The sequence below is a fragment of the Nesoenas mayeri genome (assembly GCF_963082525.1).
Source record: "Nesoenas mayeri genome assembly, chromosome: 1".
NCBI classification, from domain to species: Eukaryota; Metazoa; Chordata; class Aves; order Columbiformes; family Columbidae; genus Nesoenas; species Nesoenas mayeri.
Window position 1 is genome coordinate 80,532,073 of NC_137541.1, and position 19,283 is coordinate 80,551,355.

The 19,283-nt window shown below is 37.6% G+C and overlaps 1 protein-coding gene across 1 annotated transcript in view; it reads left to right on the top strand.

Annotated features, from left to right (window-relative positions):
- The window catches only part of LMO3 (LIM domain only 3), a gene marked incomplete at both ends in the record, with an annotated part of 55,217 nt that extends 43,822 nt beyond the window's left edge, over window positions 1-11,395 (top strand). Inside the window, 2 exons of the mRNA XM_080359674.1 lie at window positions 2,198-2,323; window positions 11,290-11,395. Coding sequence (XP_080215800.1) covers window positions 2,198-2,323; window positions 11,290-11,395 — 232 coding nt within the window. The remainder of the gene's footprint in view (window positions 1-2,197; window positions 2,324-11,289) is intronic.
- Between the last annotated feature and the right edge of the window lie 7,888 nt (window positions 11,396-19,283).

The window sequence follows — 19,283 nt, forward strand, 5'->3', positions numbered from 1 at the left end:
ACATAGTGGATTCTGACGCAGTAAATCTCCATGCTTTGCAGTGCTGTATGACAATCCCAAATTGTTTCACTGCTCTGCAACAGGCAAACCACAATTCCAGCCCTAATGGATTGCCACTCTTCACGCACACAGACAAACTGCTGCACAGAGGCCCTGTCTGAGGAGGGTGACACAGCCTGCCCTGAGGACCCTTTCCAGCAAGGGGCTTGAGCTGTGTCTCATATACTTAGTTGTTGCACCTAAACTGTCTCAGCATTGAGGTGCCGCCTGATCATTCCACGCAGAGCCTGAAAAAGGTGGTGGGGCCATTCTCATGTTCGCGCTTAAATGCTGCTGTTGTAGAGCCTTAATGCCTGACTTTCCTTTTACTGTAACCATACAGAGTAACAGTACTATGTACCTACAGTCCTTACTCAGTACCTTTTGCAGCCTAATCTGCTTTCCTTGGGCAAATAAACTACCATCGTCTACATAGATGTGGAGGAAGACAGAGCTGGGCCTATGGTCGGTGGGTTTAGTCTTTTCTAATGCAAAGCCACCAGATGACTCTGGAAGGCAACTAAGTCTTGTGTCCTTACAGACAAGGAATGAAAGTCTGAGTGGGATTTAGATAACCTTGGCAAAGCCCTTGCATGAGAGAGGTGGAACTGAAATAGAATGTTTTAATATTTATGATTTGTTTAATTAATCTATAATTTTAGTAATCGGACTTAATAGAACTGGAAGTTGGCTTGGGTTATTCTAACAAGATGAAGATGGCCTTGTCCCAGCACTTCTCCCAGTGATCATGGTGACCAGCATCTCAGACAGGACAAAAAGGGTCACAACTTTAAAAATAAACGGGCATGTTTTATGTCAGCAGCACACCTCAGGTAGAAGCAGAAGGTAAAAGGATTTGGAATTAAGTAGGCTTGTTGGTAACCCATGAAATTAAGTAAAATGGAGGGATGTGATTAAAAAGCTGTGTTCATTTTATGTTACCAAACTGAATTTTCTACAGAGCACCTTTGAATTCATTAGTTTAGAACTGCTTTTAATTTGGTGTTTCCCTTGAGAGCCATTATATTTTTCTGCTGTCAGACTGATGTTGAGGAAAAAAAGAAAACTGGCAGATGTGGTGTTTTCATCTAGTGTGCTTCGTAGTTAAAACCAGCATTAACTGGTACGCACAAGCAGTGCATTACTTTTAATAATCCATCACAACTATTAAGTAGTTTAAATAAACTTAGTTTCAAAGATTGCTGCCATGTAGAGCTAACATATTTTTTCTTGTTCATTATAATCCTTCTATGTTACAAAAGGATGCATATGTGTGGTGGTTGGTTTTTTGGGTTTTTTTTGGATAATACACACCCTTGAAAAGTATTGAAAAATCTTTAACAAAGAGAATTTTTTAAAAATATATATACATGTCTGGCAAAAACAGCGTTTCATATTGTTCTTACAGTATTTTATACTTCTGCTCCTGATGTGACTATATATAGTTTATAGCCTCATTTACTTTAATGCGCTACCTGAATAACATAATCATAGCAATAACTATGGTATAGGGTTGTAAGGTGCATGAACCGCTAATGCTTTCTGACGATTTAAATGACTTGTTCATAAAACGTTCTTTTAATAATAGTGGTAAAGCTTTTAGCACTAGATGTCAAAAATGCGAAGAATATTGGCTTTTTCAAGTGTTATTTCTTTTCTAGCTAAAGTGTGTTTTAATAATAAATAGCACCAAAAGCCAAGGTTATGTGGCTCTCGTCTGCACCGCACAATCCAAGCAGAAGTCTCTTCCCACGTATGCAAACAGCTTGACCTCTGCCTGCGCAGTTATGTAACAGCCCTGGTGTGTTTACTATTTCTTTGTTTAGTTAACAAGGTGTTTCTTTTATGAAGAAAGGTCAGTATAACCTGCAGAAAAAAAAAATCCTCACAATAGGTGCAATATTAGTCTGTCACTGCTTCATAAAGCTCTCTCCGGCAAAAAGGACTATGCCTTTGTATTGTAAATTGTGCAGACTTGTGCCACGGAAGACCAGCCTTTCCAAAGGGAGGTGTGCTGGGAAGTCAAGAAAAGGCCAGGAAACTGCTGAGGGGGAAAAAAAAAAAAAAAAAAATTAAAAAAAAGAAACAAAACAGATAAAAAAGAAAGCGTGATTTTCAGTTAAGCATCCTCAGGAATATATTTTTTCTGTATCTCCAGGTTATTTGGTGTTACAGGAAACTGTGCTGCCTGCAGTAAGCTCATACCTGCTTTTGAGATGGTGATGAGAGCTAAGGACAATGTTTATCACCTGGACTGCTTTGCATGTCAACTTTGTAATCAGAGGTAAGAGAATTTCTTGGGTATGTTCCATAAGCTAAGTGCTAAGAGGAAATATCTACCAGTAGTGGAAACCCAAGACTGAGAGTAAGATCTGGATACTTTTCCTGGGACTGATATAGAACATCTTTCATGACCTTGGCCAGAAAACTTTTTGTACCTCAAATCCCCCATCAATAAACACGAATAAGGTTACTTCCTCTCCTTCAAAAGACTGTCAACTTTCATTAATTAATATTTATAAAGGACTTCGAGATTCCTTTCTGCAGAAGAGCATAGCACTATCATTTGTCATTATTACACTGATTTCACTTGAATTCTTCATTTTTATCACATATATTTCTTTTAAAGTACATGTAGTTTCTTCCTGTTGCCAGAACTGTAACCATTTACATTTAAATGATGATATTCCCACCATTTTCTCTGGACTTCTTATGCCATATTTTTATTTTCACATCCTAACTGTAGGTTATAAAAATCCTAAGGATCCAAACATGATACTTTGTTCTGAAGCGTCATACATATGGTACAGTTGCAGGACGAATGTCAAAAATGGTAAAATTGTAACAACTGAATTTTTCAGAGGTGAATACAGCCAAACTTCTAGCAGCTATGCTCAGAATGGTGACCAAATCCTGTCAGAGATTTCTCCAAGAGATCCACTTATGACTCCACAACAGCTGGTAGCAGCTTTGCCAGTGACTTCTGTGAGGTCTAGGAAATGAGAGAACCAGTTATGTCTGCTCCTTAATATACCTATTGTTTTCAGTTATTTTTCAGTTGTTACATGATCCTATTTAGAGTTTTATAGCATTCGTATTTTTTTTCATTTTCAGGTGGGAAGAAACACAAGATGTACATTCCTAGGGAAGTAACAAAAGATTAGGAAGATAATAGTCTGACATGACAAAGTTAGATACAGCCCTAAATAAGCTTTGCTAACTCACCTTGTCCTACAGTGTGTTATTTTGTAACACTGTAGTCATTTAAAAATCAAACATCCCTAAAGAACCGTAAAATGTACAGCTGCTAATAAGTGTAGCACACTACAATTACGCTCTTTAAAAAAAGCCAAATTGACCTTTTTCATCATGTTGCATGGGAAATTAAAATACCAGGCAAGTAATAACCACTGCTTAAACTATATAATAATGCAAAGTAATTATAGGTTCTAATGCTATTTAAAGTCCTATATCAATTTTGTCTTGCCACAGAACTAAGAGACTATATTCTGAGTAAGGCAGAGCCTCCCTTAGTACTTACTTAAGTAAGACACACACACATTCCCAGATTTCCTTTCTTAAACCCTTCACATCTCTGTTTTTTTCAAACCACGGTTCTAGTATCATTATTAAAGCGCCTAATATATTTCTGTTGTTCGCTTCATTTATTACATGCCATAATGGGTCTGCATATCTTTAGTGTTGGTTATGCACAATTAGCACTTAGTTATTGTCTTGTCACTTCAGCCCATACAAGACAAACTTCTTTAATGTAAGAAGTCAGCTAATCTTCATCAGTCAAGCAAAGCAGGTGTTTGTTACCCTGAGTGCAAAAGATTTTCATCACAGCACTCTTGGAGATGCGGAAGTAAACTTTCTTTTTCTCCCACCACAAAAAGCGAAGCTCTTGTGATTATTTTTAATATTCCTTTTTTACCATTACAAATGTGAACTAATGTACAATTTCACTTTGCAGCTAACATACATCATACTGTGCCCTAGGGCCACTGATGCCCCTGGAAAAGTGCTGTTAGGCACTTCTGAACTGGAGCTTTCCTGGGGTATTTAATAATTCTTAGCCTTGTCATTCCTGAGCCTTCAATCTAGACCTTTACTTGATTATTACTTTGCATGTAGTTGGTGCAAAGGGGTGCTGAAATAGTCTTAGACAAGGCTTAGGCTGGGAACAAAATAACAGATTTACCTGATATACAATCTAGTTCATCTAGTCAAAACAGGGAGCAGTTCCAGAAGTTTCAGAGAATTTCAGAAATTCTCTAAAGTGGCCCTAATCCCGATTATATCGCAATAGTTCTCATGGAGCCTAATAAAACAGACTGTCTATAGGATACTTTTCTTCCTCACAATTTGTGGCTAGTGGCACTCTGAAGACTTAATTTTCTTGGTTTTTTTATAATAAATCCTATTTCATGGGTGCTCCAGCATAGCTCTTATGTGGTTTCTGTGACAAAGCATCCACTGACCACATTCTCTGGTTAATAAATATATTTAATTTTTTGTTGTTTTTCATTACTTGTATAACAATAAAACCCAGAAATGCTAGACACCTGACCCATGCCCAGTTTTGAAGGGTTTTTTATATCTGCTGTGAAACCTCTTTTCTTTTAAACTTAATGATCTTGTCAGTCACCATGCCATTAATAATTTCTGTTGCCCTTCTCAGGATTCTTTTTTCTTCCTCTAGTTAAGCTAATCAAAACCAAACAGCAGATTCTGAGTGAGGATAAGTTTATAAGATAGCAGTTTATTTTTCTCTCTATTCCATGCTGCCTGTTTGTATGCAAAATAATGTTACTGAGTTGTTTAGATTTGCTCTTTCCGTTAACTTCAGCCACTATCCCTAATGTGGAACTTATTTATTGAAGAGAATATTTTTATTTACAAACACATCACTGATATCCAAAAATCACTAACAGAGGTAGCAAGGCTCGACAGTTTTTGCAAGACCTTTATGTTTGACCTCAGCCTCCACTTTCACATTATCTTCCTCCAATAAGTTTTAAATCCTTTGGGTCATTCTTTTAACAATAAAAACACAACATACGTGGAGTATATAATGCTCTCTGCTTGGTTCCATATTTCAGATTTTCAGCTATCATCTACGATTTACGTTTTTTCTCCTAACAGAATATATGCAATGTTCATGAGTACACTAAATTGTTTCTTCAGCTCGCATTACTTTGTCTTTGCCAACACTGAATTTCTTCTGATGTTCTGTGCCTGGTTGCTCCTTCCAGTCCCTTCTTCCTTCCATGCTACCTAATAATTATATTAACTCATATCACACTAATCCTTGGGGCAGCCTTTGGGCTTGCTTCCTACCCTTTAAAATAGTTGATCCTGGCCCAGTTAGAGAAAGGCCTCCCTGTTTTTGCCTAGTAATTTTTGTGAAAGATTTGGTGATTTTTCTGCTTTTATGTACAACTTCATTGCTTTATTATTTTTTAGTATCTACAACTCAGCATCCAGTTCCAGTCTCAGTGTGGACCCCCTTGATTTCAGGGGACTTTCATTCAGGCCATAAACTCCATCTTTGAACTGACTCATAATATGCCTGTCCCATTTTAGTGGCCTCCTGAAGGCTACATTTTCAGAGTAAGAAGGAAACAGCATTTTGTCACATATGGTATTCTAGGAAGATGGGCTACAGACAGGACTGGAAGAGATCTCCTGAGCCACTAAGCCTGGTCTCCTGGTGTCAAATAAGCACTGTCTTATATTTTCCCTTTCGTAAAGCTATTCAACTCTAGGATCTAATTGCTTCATCCAGCCTGTCTTTGACATATTTTCCCCATTTTTTTCTTGATACCAAGGCTTAAAGCTGTCGGGATTTTGTGAATATTAAGCTCTGCTCCTAGCCTAAAGGTTTTAAGCATCCCCTTATCTTTCATGTCTCTGTCCAGCTTACTCCTAATTTGAAGTTTTCCATCTACTAAATACCCACAGAGCTTAGTGACAAGTCATCTTAATGTTGTGAGTCTGTAAACACATTAAACTTCTCCTCAGAAGCACTTCACCTCACATTGTCAGTAGCCTCAAAATAGTTAATTTCTGCAGAAAATTCAAAGGAAAAAAAATTGTAACCACTGGAAAAATAAACTTGTAAACAGACACTGCCTTTCACACTTTGTCAGGTTGCATGTGTGTGACTAGCAAAATGGAGTGGAAAATCTTGCAAGTGGGCTCAGCTGTGTCTTTGCTTGACACTTTTGACTACAGTGATCATGTCAGTCTGCCTTCAGCTTTCCCACTTTCCAGAGTTTCCGTGTCTTTCCTTTCACTCTCTGTCGGCTGCTTTAGCAGCTTGTTCTATACTTCTGTGATATTTTCTCTCCACTGTCTGAAGTCAGCTCAGGGTATGGTTTAAAATCCCCATCTGCTATCACTGAGGGGTGTTTAAATCCACTGTTCTATCCTTCTATCCAAAATAGCCTTTATTTTAATGGAAACTGGAATGAAATGGTTACATACTCATTCAAATTGCTGTCCTGATGTAGCTGTAAACACTTACCTCCAGTATAAACTGTAAAATGCCCACACAATGCTGCCTTTGTTCTCTGTCAAGCAAGGGGGGAGGGAATGTCATCCTTATTTCAAACACCAACATTAGATTTTTGCATGAGTGGTCATTTTATAAATTCTGAAGACCTGAATACTGTTTATTTCAATTGAGTGTTTCTAAATTTAGAATAAAAATTAATATATTTTCTATACCTACTTAAAAATAGTAAACGAAAAGCACACCAACTTGAGGTTTGTCATTGTAAGTTGAACAAGAGATTCTATGTGCATATATACTACATTGTTCTGGTAAAATTATGCAAACCCAGGCACAGCTACCACTTTCCAGTTTTTGACAATAAATGGGTATTTTGACAGAGCCCTAGAATTAGTAAACCATAGGTGTGGACTGATGAACTGTGGTGTAAAAGAGTGGCTTTGTTCTCTTAGTGATGGATATAGATTAACATTAATTTGAGTTATACTAGAAACTCAGAGGAGGTTTAAAAAATGGGAAAGGAGGAAAAGCAGAGGACAAGTTACATCCATGGGTGCACAAAGCAGAGGGGAAGGATGTGAGTGTGGTAAGTCAGCTTTCTTTATCCTAGAGGAAATCAATTAAATGCTTCCAGATTTTGTTTCATTCTGCAACAAAAATCTGACATTACCAAAGGAGGCACTTCACACACAGCGATCTTTGTTCACAGCAATATTTCTCTCACTTTCGTAAGAAGTCTTCAGTACTTTGACACACATTCTGTACATCAGAAAATGTAACAGACAGCAGTGAGACCTGTTCTGAACAATGAAATAGCTGTTTCTCAAAACTGAAGTTTTATACTTCTTGTGATTTGTCTAGGCACACCTTCCCCTTCCAAACAAGGTGATAACAGAGGTAATTTTGTAATATAAATGGCCTTACTTTAGCTATTGTAAAATATGACAGGAGTTCTAGGATATAGGTTAATTATAATGGTCATTCTATGATGTCACAGTTGTGTTAAAAGTAGTATTGTCAATTTATGGTGGTACCTCCAATCTGGCATGTTAATGCAGCCTATTGTATGTTTTTTCCTGTTCATCTTGCATGCCTATTAAATAAATTGGGTGAGGGTTTTAAGGAAGGCAGAAGACTACACCATCTGCCTGCTAGAAGAATAATAGTCTTACCTCATTATATACTCCTAACGCAGTGGCATCTCAATATGCTCCTTGACTCCATTTGATATGCACACCCAAATTGTGCCACTTCCATTAAAAAAAAACCCAAAAAAACCAAAACACAACCAACCAAACAACCAAACAAACCTAACAACCAAAAAAACCAAAAACACTTACCAGAGGTGGAAGGCTAGGCTTGAATTTACCATTTCTGTTTTAAAGCTGAGCCAGGTGTAAATCCTGGAATGTGCAAAACCAACCTGAAGTAGTTGTATGATTTAGATCTTTTACTTCAGAAGAGGCCAAATCTGATTTGAGAGTCAAATAAGTCTGAGAGTGTGGATCCACTGAATTTGTCGTACTTCATCCCTCTACTTGCCTTGTCTCATTGTATTTGGGAGCTAGCATGCCATATTTATGTTTTTCACCTGGTGCTTACCTATTTGTCACCTAATGTGTGCATAATTCACACATTTAATGCCTAGAGTCACATGCAAGCCACATTGTCAATGTTTGCCAATGTGTTTCAGTCACTGAACTAGCACAACATGAAAATGGTTGCAGAATTGAATTTGAACCATAAGTATCACAAGTAACAGGTTTCCGCCAGGGCACAGAGGATGACCCCCAGCGTGCAATTGCAGCCCCAGATGAACACAGAGGGGGTCTTACCATGCAGACAGACCCTCACCCCACAGGTTATCACAGAGCCAAGTGTGTCTAGACAGGGCACTGGCAGCCTCTCTGCAAGACAGCTGTACACTTGGAAGGTAAATGATTTGTGGAATTGTGTATGTTTAAAGCCACTCATGCATAAAACTGTCAAATGCCATGTAGACATAGGTAGAGCATTTCTGGCTCAACATATTAACATAGCAAAAGCAAGAGGAATTGATACATTTTATTGGGAAAGGCATCCTGACTCCCTCATGTAGCTGGTGTAGTTTAAATCAAACCTTGGCACTTCTCTGAGGGCTGAGAAACAAAATCCTTCAGCCTGCATTTTGATGCAAGCAACGCTGGAAGAATTCACATGTGAAAGTATTGCTGCACAAGTGAATTGCACTTCAGGAGCCTATTTTTCATTTACTAAATATTTTAAACAAATCAGTCCACTAAACTCCGTATTACGTTGGAACACAAAGGAGTACATAGCTGAATAACACAGTTCGGAGTTGGTGCTTTCTGCTGGGCGAGCAGAGGTGGTTGTGTCTCCTGCTGGTGCCTGACCCACCAGCAGAGCCACCCTGCTGTGCAATAACCCCCTGATGTGGTGGGCACTGTGGGACAGACATCTCCTGCTCAAACCCCATCGGTAATTCTTGGGCAAATTGTAATGGAGTGACTGACTTGTCACAGTACCTAGCTTCTCCTGCTTTAGTTAATATTAATCCGTATGTTCATTTAAGAGAAACTAATAAGGACTTTTTTTTTTTTTCAATGTGACTTCTTTGGGAAAAACACTTTCCCATATTAGCACTATTTAAGACTCCTTTGCCTAATCTGGTAAAATGTACAAAATAATTTTTGTGAGTATTGCTGTCATTGGACAAAAATACAAAAGATGTAAGCTAGAGAAACTGACAAAGAACATCTTTGCTTCAGTGTTCTGCGTTTCAACATACCGACTAAAAATACTTTTCTGTTAGTAGCCTAATACACCAGGATTGGGTTGGGAAACAGAGCAGGAACCTGTAAATTCTATAAAAGAGTCTTGGCCATAAACAACTTAAAGATTTTGGGATCATTCCATAATCTCTATTTTCAATCATCATCAGCAGCAGGCAGTAATCCTATAGAAAAAAAAAGTCCACAAATAAACAAACCAATTTTCCTTTAAGAGCAGAGCTAATTCTTTTCAATCCACTTTTTTATTACACTATTTTCCCTCTATCTATTTAGCTAGCATAAGGATAAATTTCCAAAGCTACCCAGTTGGAAAATAAATGTGTTCACTGTTTGTCTAGCATTCCAATCTTCACAAATGTAAATCAGTCCAACTGCTACTCATTTAAACCTCCAACTTCACAAAACATTAAAGGAATGCTTTCAATACACAATTTAATCTGTGACAATTCACCAAGATTTCTGCTTGAACATCATTAGAAATTGACTATCTGATAAAGATAGACCACTATCAGAGGTCAGGCAGGTCAACCTGTGTCATTTACGTAGTTTTACTGGGTCAACTACAGCAGGCATCGCTATTTGAAGGTTAAATTGTTACAATTAATATATATACAGCTACTCCCATAACTACTCTGTTGTTAAATCTACCGTAAACAGCACAAGCATTTATATCTGACCCTCATTGTGTCCAAGATGTCACCATTTGGAAATTATACAAAAAAGGACATTATAATCCATTACATATTAAACAATACTTTATGTAGTGAGATCCATAATTAGCTGGTAGAAACTGGTTTCATTTATTCACATCAGTGTTAAGGGGTTCATTTAGGTTACTTTCTTTCATTTTAATTGGAATAATGTGAGCAGTGCCTCCCAATATATTTTATAGCTGGAGAGTTCACTATAAACAAAGGCAAGTAACCCTGCCAAGGCAGTCACTAGGGAAACTCCTTTTCTATGCATCGGCCCCATTCACTTGCTCCCTAAGTATCTTCAAGAAGATTGGCTTTGGTGGGGGGAATGGTTGAAAAGGGTGTCAGTGAAGAGCCTTTTTATATACAAGCAAACTGCTTTAACTGGGAAATCCTACATCACTGGAAGTTTGAAGCCAGCCAGGAGCGTTAACGTTATGTGATTTTCCTACTAACCAGAAAAAATCAGATGAAATAACTCAGTAGCATTTTATAGCAATCACATCATTCCAATACATATAATAGTATAACAAGGTAGGTATAGTTATACCACAAGAGAAAGTAGTTAGCTGAGTAACTAAATTTATAGTCAGCTCCTACAGTAGAAAAAGAAAAAAGGTTTCTCTGCATACCTGTCTGTCTCTGGTTTGCACCACAATATAGTCAAAGTTATGTGTATATTAGAAATTATTTTCAGAACCACTGGTTTAAATTAGTTCTAGTAAAATATCCAATGAGAATATAACAAGAAATTCTTACTGGTATGTCTGCATGAGACAAATGTAGCATACATCAGATGAGCTTCCTACTGCATGCAATCACTTTGTTTTCTTTCTGATTTGTGTAAAAGCAGGACATTTACTTTTCATTCAACTCAGTAGCCTGGGATATTTATTCTGTTTTGTCTGTGTGATAGTGACCTGATCCAAGACTCCCACAGTCTTTGGTGGGCTTTGAATGAAGTCTTTGGCTGGGGGAGCAAAAGCACTTGAATGCACTAGGTTTATTTGAAAGCACAGGATTAATTCTGATACCGGAGCAATTCCTCTGCTGAGCTTTCGTATATGTGCACACGTATCAGCATGCACTGTGACAGGCAGCAGAGGTGCGAACTGTGCAGTCGGTACAACAATACCCTGAACACTTGTTGTGCAATCCTTATGTGTAAGAGCCTATCACATCTTTCATCCTGAAACTGTGGTTTGTTTGTTTTGTTTTTTTCCCCTTATTATTGTAATTTCAGATTTTGCGTTGGGGACAAATTTTTCCTGAAGAACAACATGATTCTGTGCCAGACAGACTATGAGGAGGGTTTAATGAAAGAAGGTTACGCACCCCAGGTTCGCTGATCTGATGCCACATCATTAAGAATACAAAGCACTATGTTCTTTTATCTTTTTTCGTCAACATGTATATAAGAAATGACACAGGAACCTACTGAATAGCATAGATATAGGGAGACAGAATGGTTGCGTGAAATAAAAGGCGGACTGCACCTGTATGTAGTGAAAATTGCTCCAGTTCAGAGATGAATGTTAATTAAAAAGGTACTGTACATACAGCTGGATTCTTCTTGCTTGCTCTTGGGGTTTTTTGTTTGGTTGTTTTTTTTGTCTCTTTTTGTGTCATTTGGCATGAGATGTTTACTTTGGACTATTGTATATAATGTATTGTAATATTTGAAGCACAAATGTAATACAGTTTTATTGTGTTACCATTTGTGTTCCTGTTTGCTTCTTTGTATTGTTGCATTTAGTACAATCAGTGTCTAAACTTACTGTATATTTATGCTTTCTGTATCTACCAGCTATTTTAAATGAGCTGTATCTTTCTAGTAAAAATAATTAAAGAGCAAATCCCAACCATTATGCTACACTTAGAGCTTAAGAATACTGTTTACATTAAAACTATTTAGAAAACTAATAACTCTAGCAGCACCTGCTGCTAATGATGCTATGGTAAAGGGTCTATCAGCACTTCTGTTATAAGCCTCTATTTTTCAGGGGTTAAGCATCTGCTGTTTAATTGCATAGATTTTTCTCAAAGAGCACTTTTATTTTACTACAAAATTTTGGAAAAAATAAAATCTGACCAGTTTGGGATATATTATAAAAGGTGCAAAAGTTAATGATTTTGGGTGCTGCTTTTGTGCCCCTCAGGCATTCAAAATGCCTGGATTTGATTTTTAATTGAGCTGGAAATTAAGCCCTAATTCAAACCAATGCTTCTGGGTATCTTATTTTATATATATATATTTAAAAAAATGTTATTTTTCTGAAACCATTTAATTTTGCGGGAGAGGAGAAGGGAGAGAACTTCGGTTTATATACATTTTTAACATTTCTTGAAATTTGAGGGATCTCTCTCTCTCCTTCCTTTTTTTTCTTTCTTTTTTTTAATCAGGGCTTAACTCTAAAGTTTTCTGGGGCTGTGTCCTCTACAAACCCCAGAAAAGAAGTGAAACTAGAAGGCACTGTAAACAGCCCCCTCTAAGGGTCTGTTTACTTTAAGGAAATGACCCTGAGCTGACAACAAGAGAGTGACTGGTTGTTAATTACCCACCTCAGTGAGGTAATTTAAGTGCTGATGTAGATGGGATAAAATTTTGAAATACCAATACAGAAAGTGAGAGCTACAACACTCGACTGCAAAGGTACTTTGCTGTCCATGACAACATCCTACAGATTGTCCCATCAATATTGGCAATTAAAATCCTTTTGACAGAGGTGGAGTCACTGCTGCCAGCTACTGTTGGCAATCAGTCCATTTTCTAGGAGAGGTGGACCTCTGTTTTTAAAGCCATGAAGCTATTGCATCGGCAGGATGTCCCTAAGTGCTCATGCCTGACAGAGCTTACAGGTGTTTGGCAAAGGAAAACAGGATGAATGTTTAACAAGTTGTTAGATGCACATTTAATTCTTTTCTCTTTGCCTAACCTAGCTCACCGGGAAAGCAGCCTGCATTTAAAAAAAAAAAAAAAAAAAAAAAAAAAAAAAAAAAAAAGGGAAAAAAGAAAGAAAAGAGAAAACCACTACACCCTATGTTGCTATGAAGCTGAGCTCTTGTTTTTATTTAGGTTAAGAATGTCCACCTCTACTCAAGTTGAGTGCTGTCCTTTCCTGTTCTTCTGTCCCGTTCAACAGTTTCAACATATTTTTCCTGGGGATGGGGAAAGAAACTTTGTAATGCCATGAGGTAATTCCTCGAGTGTATGGTTTGGAGTACACTGCACGGTGGCTTGATTTAGAAATGGGTATTTAGTTCTAATAACTATTGTTACAGTGTGGTTTTGTTTCTGGCTGTGAGCCCTTTTAAAACTAAGCATGGCTTACAAAATTTGACTTTGACTCTTACAGGACCAGTAAGAAATGCAACGACTCCTCAGGCTGTTCTTGTTAATTGAAAGAAATAGCTCCACATACTTTCCCAAATGAACTTTAGCGCTGTTTTGTGGAACATCTTCCTAACCTGGAGTACAAGTTTCAGTTCCACTCCCTTCCACAGTCCCTTAGTGTCTTCGGGATAACGAAGCAGTTGATGTCAGAGGTACAATTAGGCTCTTCCAGATCTACTTCAAGTGCAATAAACAAGTTGTCCTTTCCATGAAGGTGAGGATGGCCAGAAAGGAATCATGTAATCTTATTTTGATCCAAATTCAATTTTCTCCTCCAGTTTCTGTGTGTCTTTCAGTTAGAAACCAGAAAGATCTCTCTTCTGCTTTCCACTAGCAAACTACAGAATGGATAGAAATCCTTGGTTCTGAAATAGGGATGGGGAATGGGAAAGTAGAGACCTTGCTTCTGTCTTTGACTTGCTTGGGCAAGTCACTCAACTTCTCTGTGCCTCAGTTGCCCCATCTGCCAAATGGGGCTAATGCATACACTGCTTTTGTAAAGCATTTTTGGCTCTTAAGAAAACCAAGAGCTGTGCATGCAAAAGTTATTATACTAGTAGCGTTAGGACATATTGGGAGAAGCAGAGCATTCATTATGTACAGCAGATAACCACAGATCTGAGGTAGGAGAGCACCAAAACCAGCTAAGCTTCTGGAAGGCTTTGCTGAGGATAGAGGCAACTACACACTAGTAGTTCTGTAAATGCTAAAGCACTCATTACCACTAAGAGCTCAGCTCTTTATGGGGTAGAGTGGAATGGGAAAAGAGTGGCTCATTGTTACATGCTGTGTTACTCATGTGTGCATATGTGTGTCTTGTGACATATGCTCAAAATGGGGAAGAGGAGGGTGGTCCTGCTATGGAGAAAAAAAATAGTCTCACCATTCTATCAACCATAATTGATGTAAGGATAGAGAAATTATATGCTTGTTTGAAGTGCTGTAATGGGCATGGCATTACTTTGAGCACTTTAAGCTCATATATCTTGCTCACATGCATACCTAAATTTTGTATGTAGAAGATACAGTATAAACTTAGATTTGAGGTAGGTCAAAGATCAATTACACATTTTCCTGTATTTTGAACTTCCATCTTGTCTGGCCGTTAAAATAGTAACTTGGAGTTGAAATATTTAATGGAAACATTTACAACTCCAGTAGAGTATAATATCATAAGACAAGATGGAAGAGAGATTATCTGCTGGGCCACTTTATTGATCTTTTTGACAGAGGCCTAGACCATTCCTTTGGTTTGCTTTTAGTTAGCTACCTTAGAGGCTTAATTTTCCATTGCTCTGTGTATGTTCATTTGCCAGGCAGGAATGCTTCCACTTGTATCTCCTGTCTTTTATTTTATCTCAATCTGTACAAATTTCTAAGTTTAACCAGATAAAAACAATAACAACAATAATTTTTTAAAATATATTATTATTGGATTACTGTTTTTTAAGCCACATGGAAAAGTACAAATTACTAAACCTTGATTTTCAACTGTAGAAGGCTCCTCTGCCAACCATAGCTTGCTGTTTCTGTTATCTGCCACGACTGGTGATGAATCAAGACTGCCTGGATTCTGGAGAAGCAACGACCAGGGCTAAATGTTGATCTGCTTCATAATTGTATTTTTGTCTTACTTGAAATATTCTCTGGGTTGTTTTTTTTTAAGCACACCTTCTTGCCTCTTCCTACCCTCCCAAAATGCCCAAATTTATGCTCATGTAATGCAAATAAAGAAAAATCATCCAGCAACCCCTCAAATGTTCCTAATTGTCTGCATATAAAATGATGTGAAAAGTGGTCAGTGAGAAGAGAGACTGTGGGGAAACGAAACAAACAGGGACCGTGGCAAGGTTTTGCTTGTACAGACAAAGTACTTCAAAGGCTTTTTTCAACGTAATATACAGCAGCTTCTTATAATTTTCTCAGCAGTAGGTAGTTTACAGTCATCTGTACCTAGAACAAATCTTGTCAAAAATGAAGGTCTGTAGTGATTGCTGGGTATAATTTTATACATTTAGCTGATTCTTCTGAAAGCTTCCACTGTGCTGCTGTTGTCAGACTAAATTATCAATTTAGCCATTTGTTGTTTAATGAATAAAAAACTCCTATGGCATTGGAGATGTTGTGGTTTCAATAAAGCAAAAGCTTTAACAACTCAAACTACAGAAAGCAAAGTGTGTACTGTATATAAGAATAGTGTTTTTATTCCTTTAAATACCACTTTAGATTTAAAAAAAAAAAAGCCAGTTACATATTCACTTAATACATTTCTCCTACTTAAGTCCAACGATGCAGACCAAACCTGTTTACTGTTCACTTCAGCACCTTGTAAAAGGAAACCAAAATGCAATATGTGCAAGGTAATAGGCCATTAGCACAAACCTGCTCCCAGTAAAAATCTTTTGTCTAGGCACCCTTTCTAGAAGCTGCCAATTGTGGGTGATAGAAGTATTATAAAGGAGGTGATTTTAATACTATTTAAGGCATTAAAAGCTGAAGAGTATCTGTGTAAAGTCTTAAGGTAAGGGTTGCATGTATCTAATACCTTTTAAAATGCCCTTCTGCTGATTTATATTCATCCTGAACCTGCTAATAATGAGTATAACATAAGCAAATACCATCTTCCACCTATTCAGCGTGTCATTGGTATGAAAGCCCCAGAAAATATCTCACGTAATCAGTGTGTTCAGAGAGTTATCTAGCACAAATTACTCATTAACTCAATAGCACATAATAAAAAAGAACATCAATTAATTAATGAGTCACCCTCAGATCACTTTGATTACAACACAGCTCTGTTGAAACAGCAGTTATAAATGGAGCTGCCTCTCTTTATTCATTGTTTGCAATTGGCCCATTATTTTTCTGAGACCAGTGTCATATTTAACACATGCCTGCAGGTAATTGTGTGATTAGTTTCATAAATGAAAATGCAGAGGGAGAACGCAGAGTGTCTTGCTCTGCAGTTGAATCTGAAGATGCAGGAATCCGCTGCACCTCCAGCAACCTGCCACGCTGGCAGACTGCTGCAAACGCCCACGAGGCCAGCCTGCCTCCGGACTGCGAGGTCTTAGTGACAGGACAACACTCAGAACTAGCCGTGCTGACCTCTACTTTAATCTGAAGATCTCAAAGCTCTGCGCCTCTGACATAGGCCTACCAATAGGCTAAGTTTCTGGTATTCCATGGGGAAGAACAGAGAGGCAGAGAGATTAAGTGGGCTTCGCAGGGTCATGCAGCAAGTCTGCATTCCTCAAACCCCACTATTAGCATGACTTGTGAGACTTCACACAACCACCCCATCCTGGGCTTTGCCAAAACAGGCTCCAGTGCTGCGCTTGGAGCAACATATGCAAACACCTGCTTGATGCTTAGGGATGGACCAAGGAATGAGGAGAGGTTGAACGTCCAAATCTTCATTGTGGTGAACTGTGTTTGGTGAATAAGAGCTGGAGAGGAGAGTGAGGAGGGCTAGGTTTTGTTTGTGTTTTGGTTTGTTTGTTTTTTTTGTTTAGTTTTGGTTGGGTTTTTTTAAAGTTTTTTAGATGAAAGATGAATAAAAGAACACAAAGTCACCACCTAAAGTTCCTAAACTATCTTGGTTAAATGCCATTCCAATAAGCTTATAGTGTAATTATAACAGTTCCCTTAGGTAAGTAAGAAACATCTGTTAGTAACACATAGCAGGTGTTAGCAATTACACATACTGATTTTTTTTAAGTGTTTTTAATTAAAAAGAATTCTGTTTTCTGAAAAGGAAAGCATGGTAAGTCCAAACAAGGTTTTGTTTGTGTGGCTCTAGATCATGTAATATGCAAAATGATAAAGGTAGAATCAAATTAGCGAGGGTTTGCACATTTTACTCCAGATTACTGCAATCAAAACTAAACTGGGATTCACTGCATTATGGTAAAGTATGTAACATTAGTATTCTAAGCAAAGTTTCATCTAATGTATGAAATCCATACAGTTCATGTAATCACTGAATACATCAAAATAGAGCGTTTGAACCTAGGTATTTTAAAAAAACGAGAAAATTGCAAGGAATTCTGTGTAATAGTTTCTTCACATTCCCTTTGTCCCACTACTGGGAAACGGTTTCAAGATTATGTTAGAGCAAAATCGAACTATGTTGTCAAATTACTTTGAAAAACTAGCCAAGAGCAATTTAAGTTCAGCAATGTGATATGCTGTGCTATTGAGAAACAACAAAAAAGAGCCACACTGGAAGGCCAACTATTTAGCGGTGTTTTTATTTCAAATTGAAAGATAATGAGATAACAAACTGGTCTCCCTGTCCTGATGGTGTATCTCCATAGATGCCAAGATGAGGATGTCAGGCAGGATTTAAATCTTGCCACAAACTTCGACTTTCCTTTTTTATAAAATACATAAGCAAACTAGTTGGCAGGGAAAAGAGCAAGAAGCATCAACATTAGTACAATCTATGGATTTATCTTTATATCCAGCTGGGGTTCAGGTTGTGCTTGTTTCTCATATGGAAGTCTGTGGTTCCTTTTACAAAAGTGTCTCTAAACTCCAATGCAGAAAAGTAGTCTTGCTGCCTACAGTCTGCAGCACTATAAATGAGATTATTTTTCCTTATGTTCTTCCCAACAGTGTGGTTTTTATGAGGAAACACATAGATGAAATAATGAGTATGAAAAACCCTATCAATTTACTGTTACACCAAAAAAAAAAAAAAAATGCATACATATTTTATTCATCTAACTGAATGCGCAGACCTGGAAAGAAAGACCATATTTTTAACATTTTTCTGCTTTTAGGAAAGGTAGGTTTTATCCCATGTTAGCCATAAGTATTTCTAAGCATCTTTGTCTCGTATTCAAAACATATAACAATTGTTTAAGCATTTCTTTATATTGAGGTCATTAGAACTCCTATCAGTTGTATCTAACCAATACACTACTAATATTGTAACCAGCTTTCTGGATGAACAGAATAAGAAAAAACAATGTAGATCTTTTAACTCTTGCAGTTATATTAGTAAGAACTTTTAGGTACTTAATATAGCTTTATTAGCCATTCATGATTGCAGCATAATACCCAGATATTCAGACCAGATGCCACACAGTTAACCAAACATATGAGCTGTGAGCAATAATCATGTTGCAATAGGTATAAAAGTATTTTGATAATTTTTATTGAAGTTGAAGCAGAGCATTTCAGTACTCATTGTACAAAATGCCTTTCTGGAGTACAGTAGCCTAGTGACAATGCGTGCATACTAATAAAAAAAATTAAAAAAAAATAAAAAAAGATAAATGTCTAACAAATGTCTTTAATTTAAAATGACAGCCACACATTTGTTCCTACAGTCTCTCAATCATCACGTAAGTGATAAAATATCACCCTAACACTCTAGCAGCAAGGAAAATTTCTGCTTTGGGTCTCATTCCAGTTTATTTTGGAACCATTGTAATAAATCTTTTCACTCTCTTCCCCTCAAAGTCACACACACACCTTTGCTGTGTTTGTATAGCCAGTTGGAAGATCTGCCTGGAGGTAAGGTTCCCAAGCTGTGAAGCCCAAGGGGAGATGGGCATGTAAGCTTGTGAAATGAGCAGGTTATGAGACACAACGCCAAGATTAGTACCATCTACTCACTAAGGCACATGTTAACCCTGGAGCCAAGCACTTGAAGGTTAGACATTGTGGCATCAGCAGTGCCTGCCTGGATCCACCAGTGTGGATGTTACTCTCTGTATCTTTCTGTCCATTTAGAAAGTACTGCTCAGGCCCTCGCTATGACTTGGAAGTGGCAGGAAGCTAAACATATTAGTGATTTTGAGATAGTGACAGAGAGAACCCCAAGTTAACTA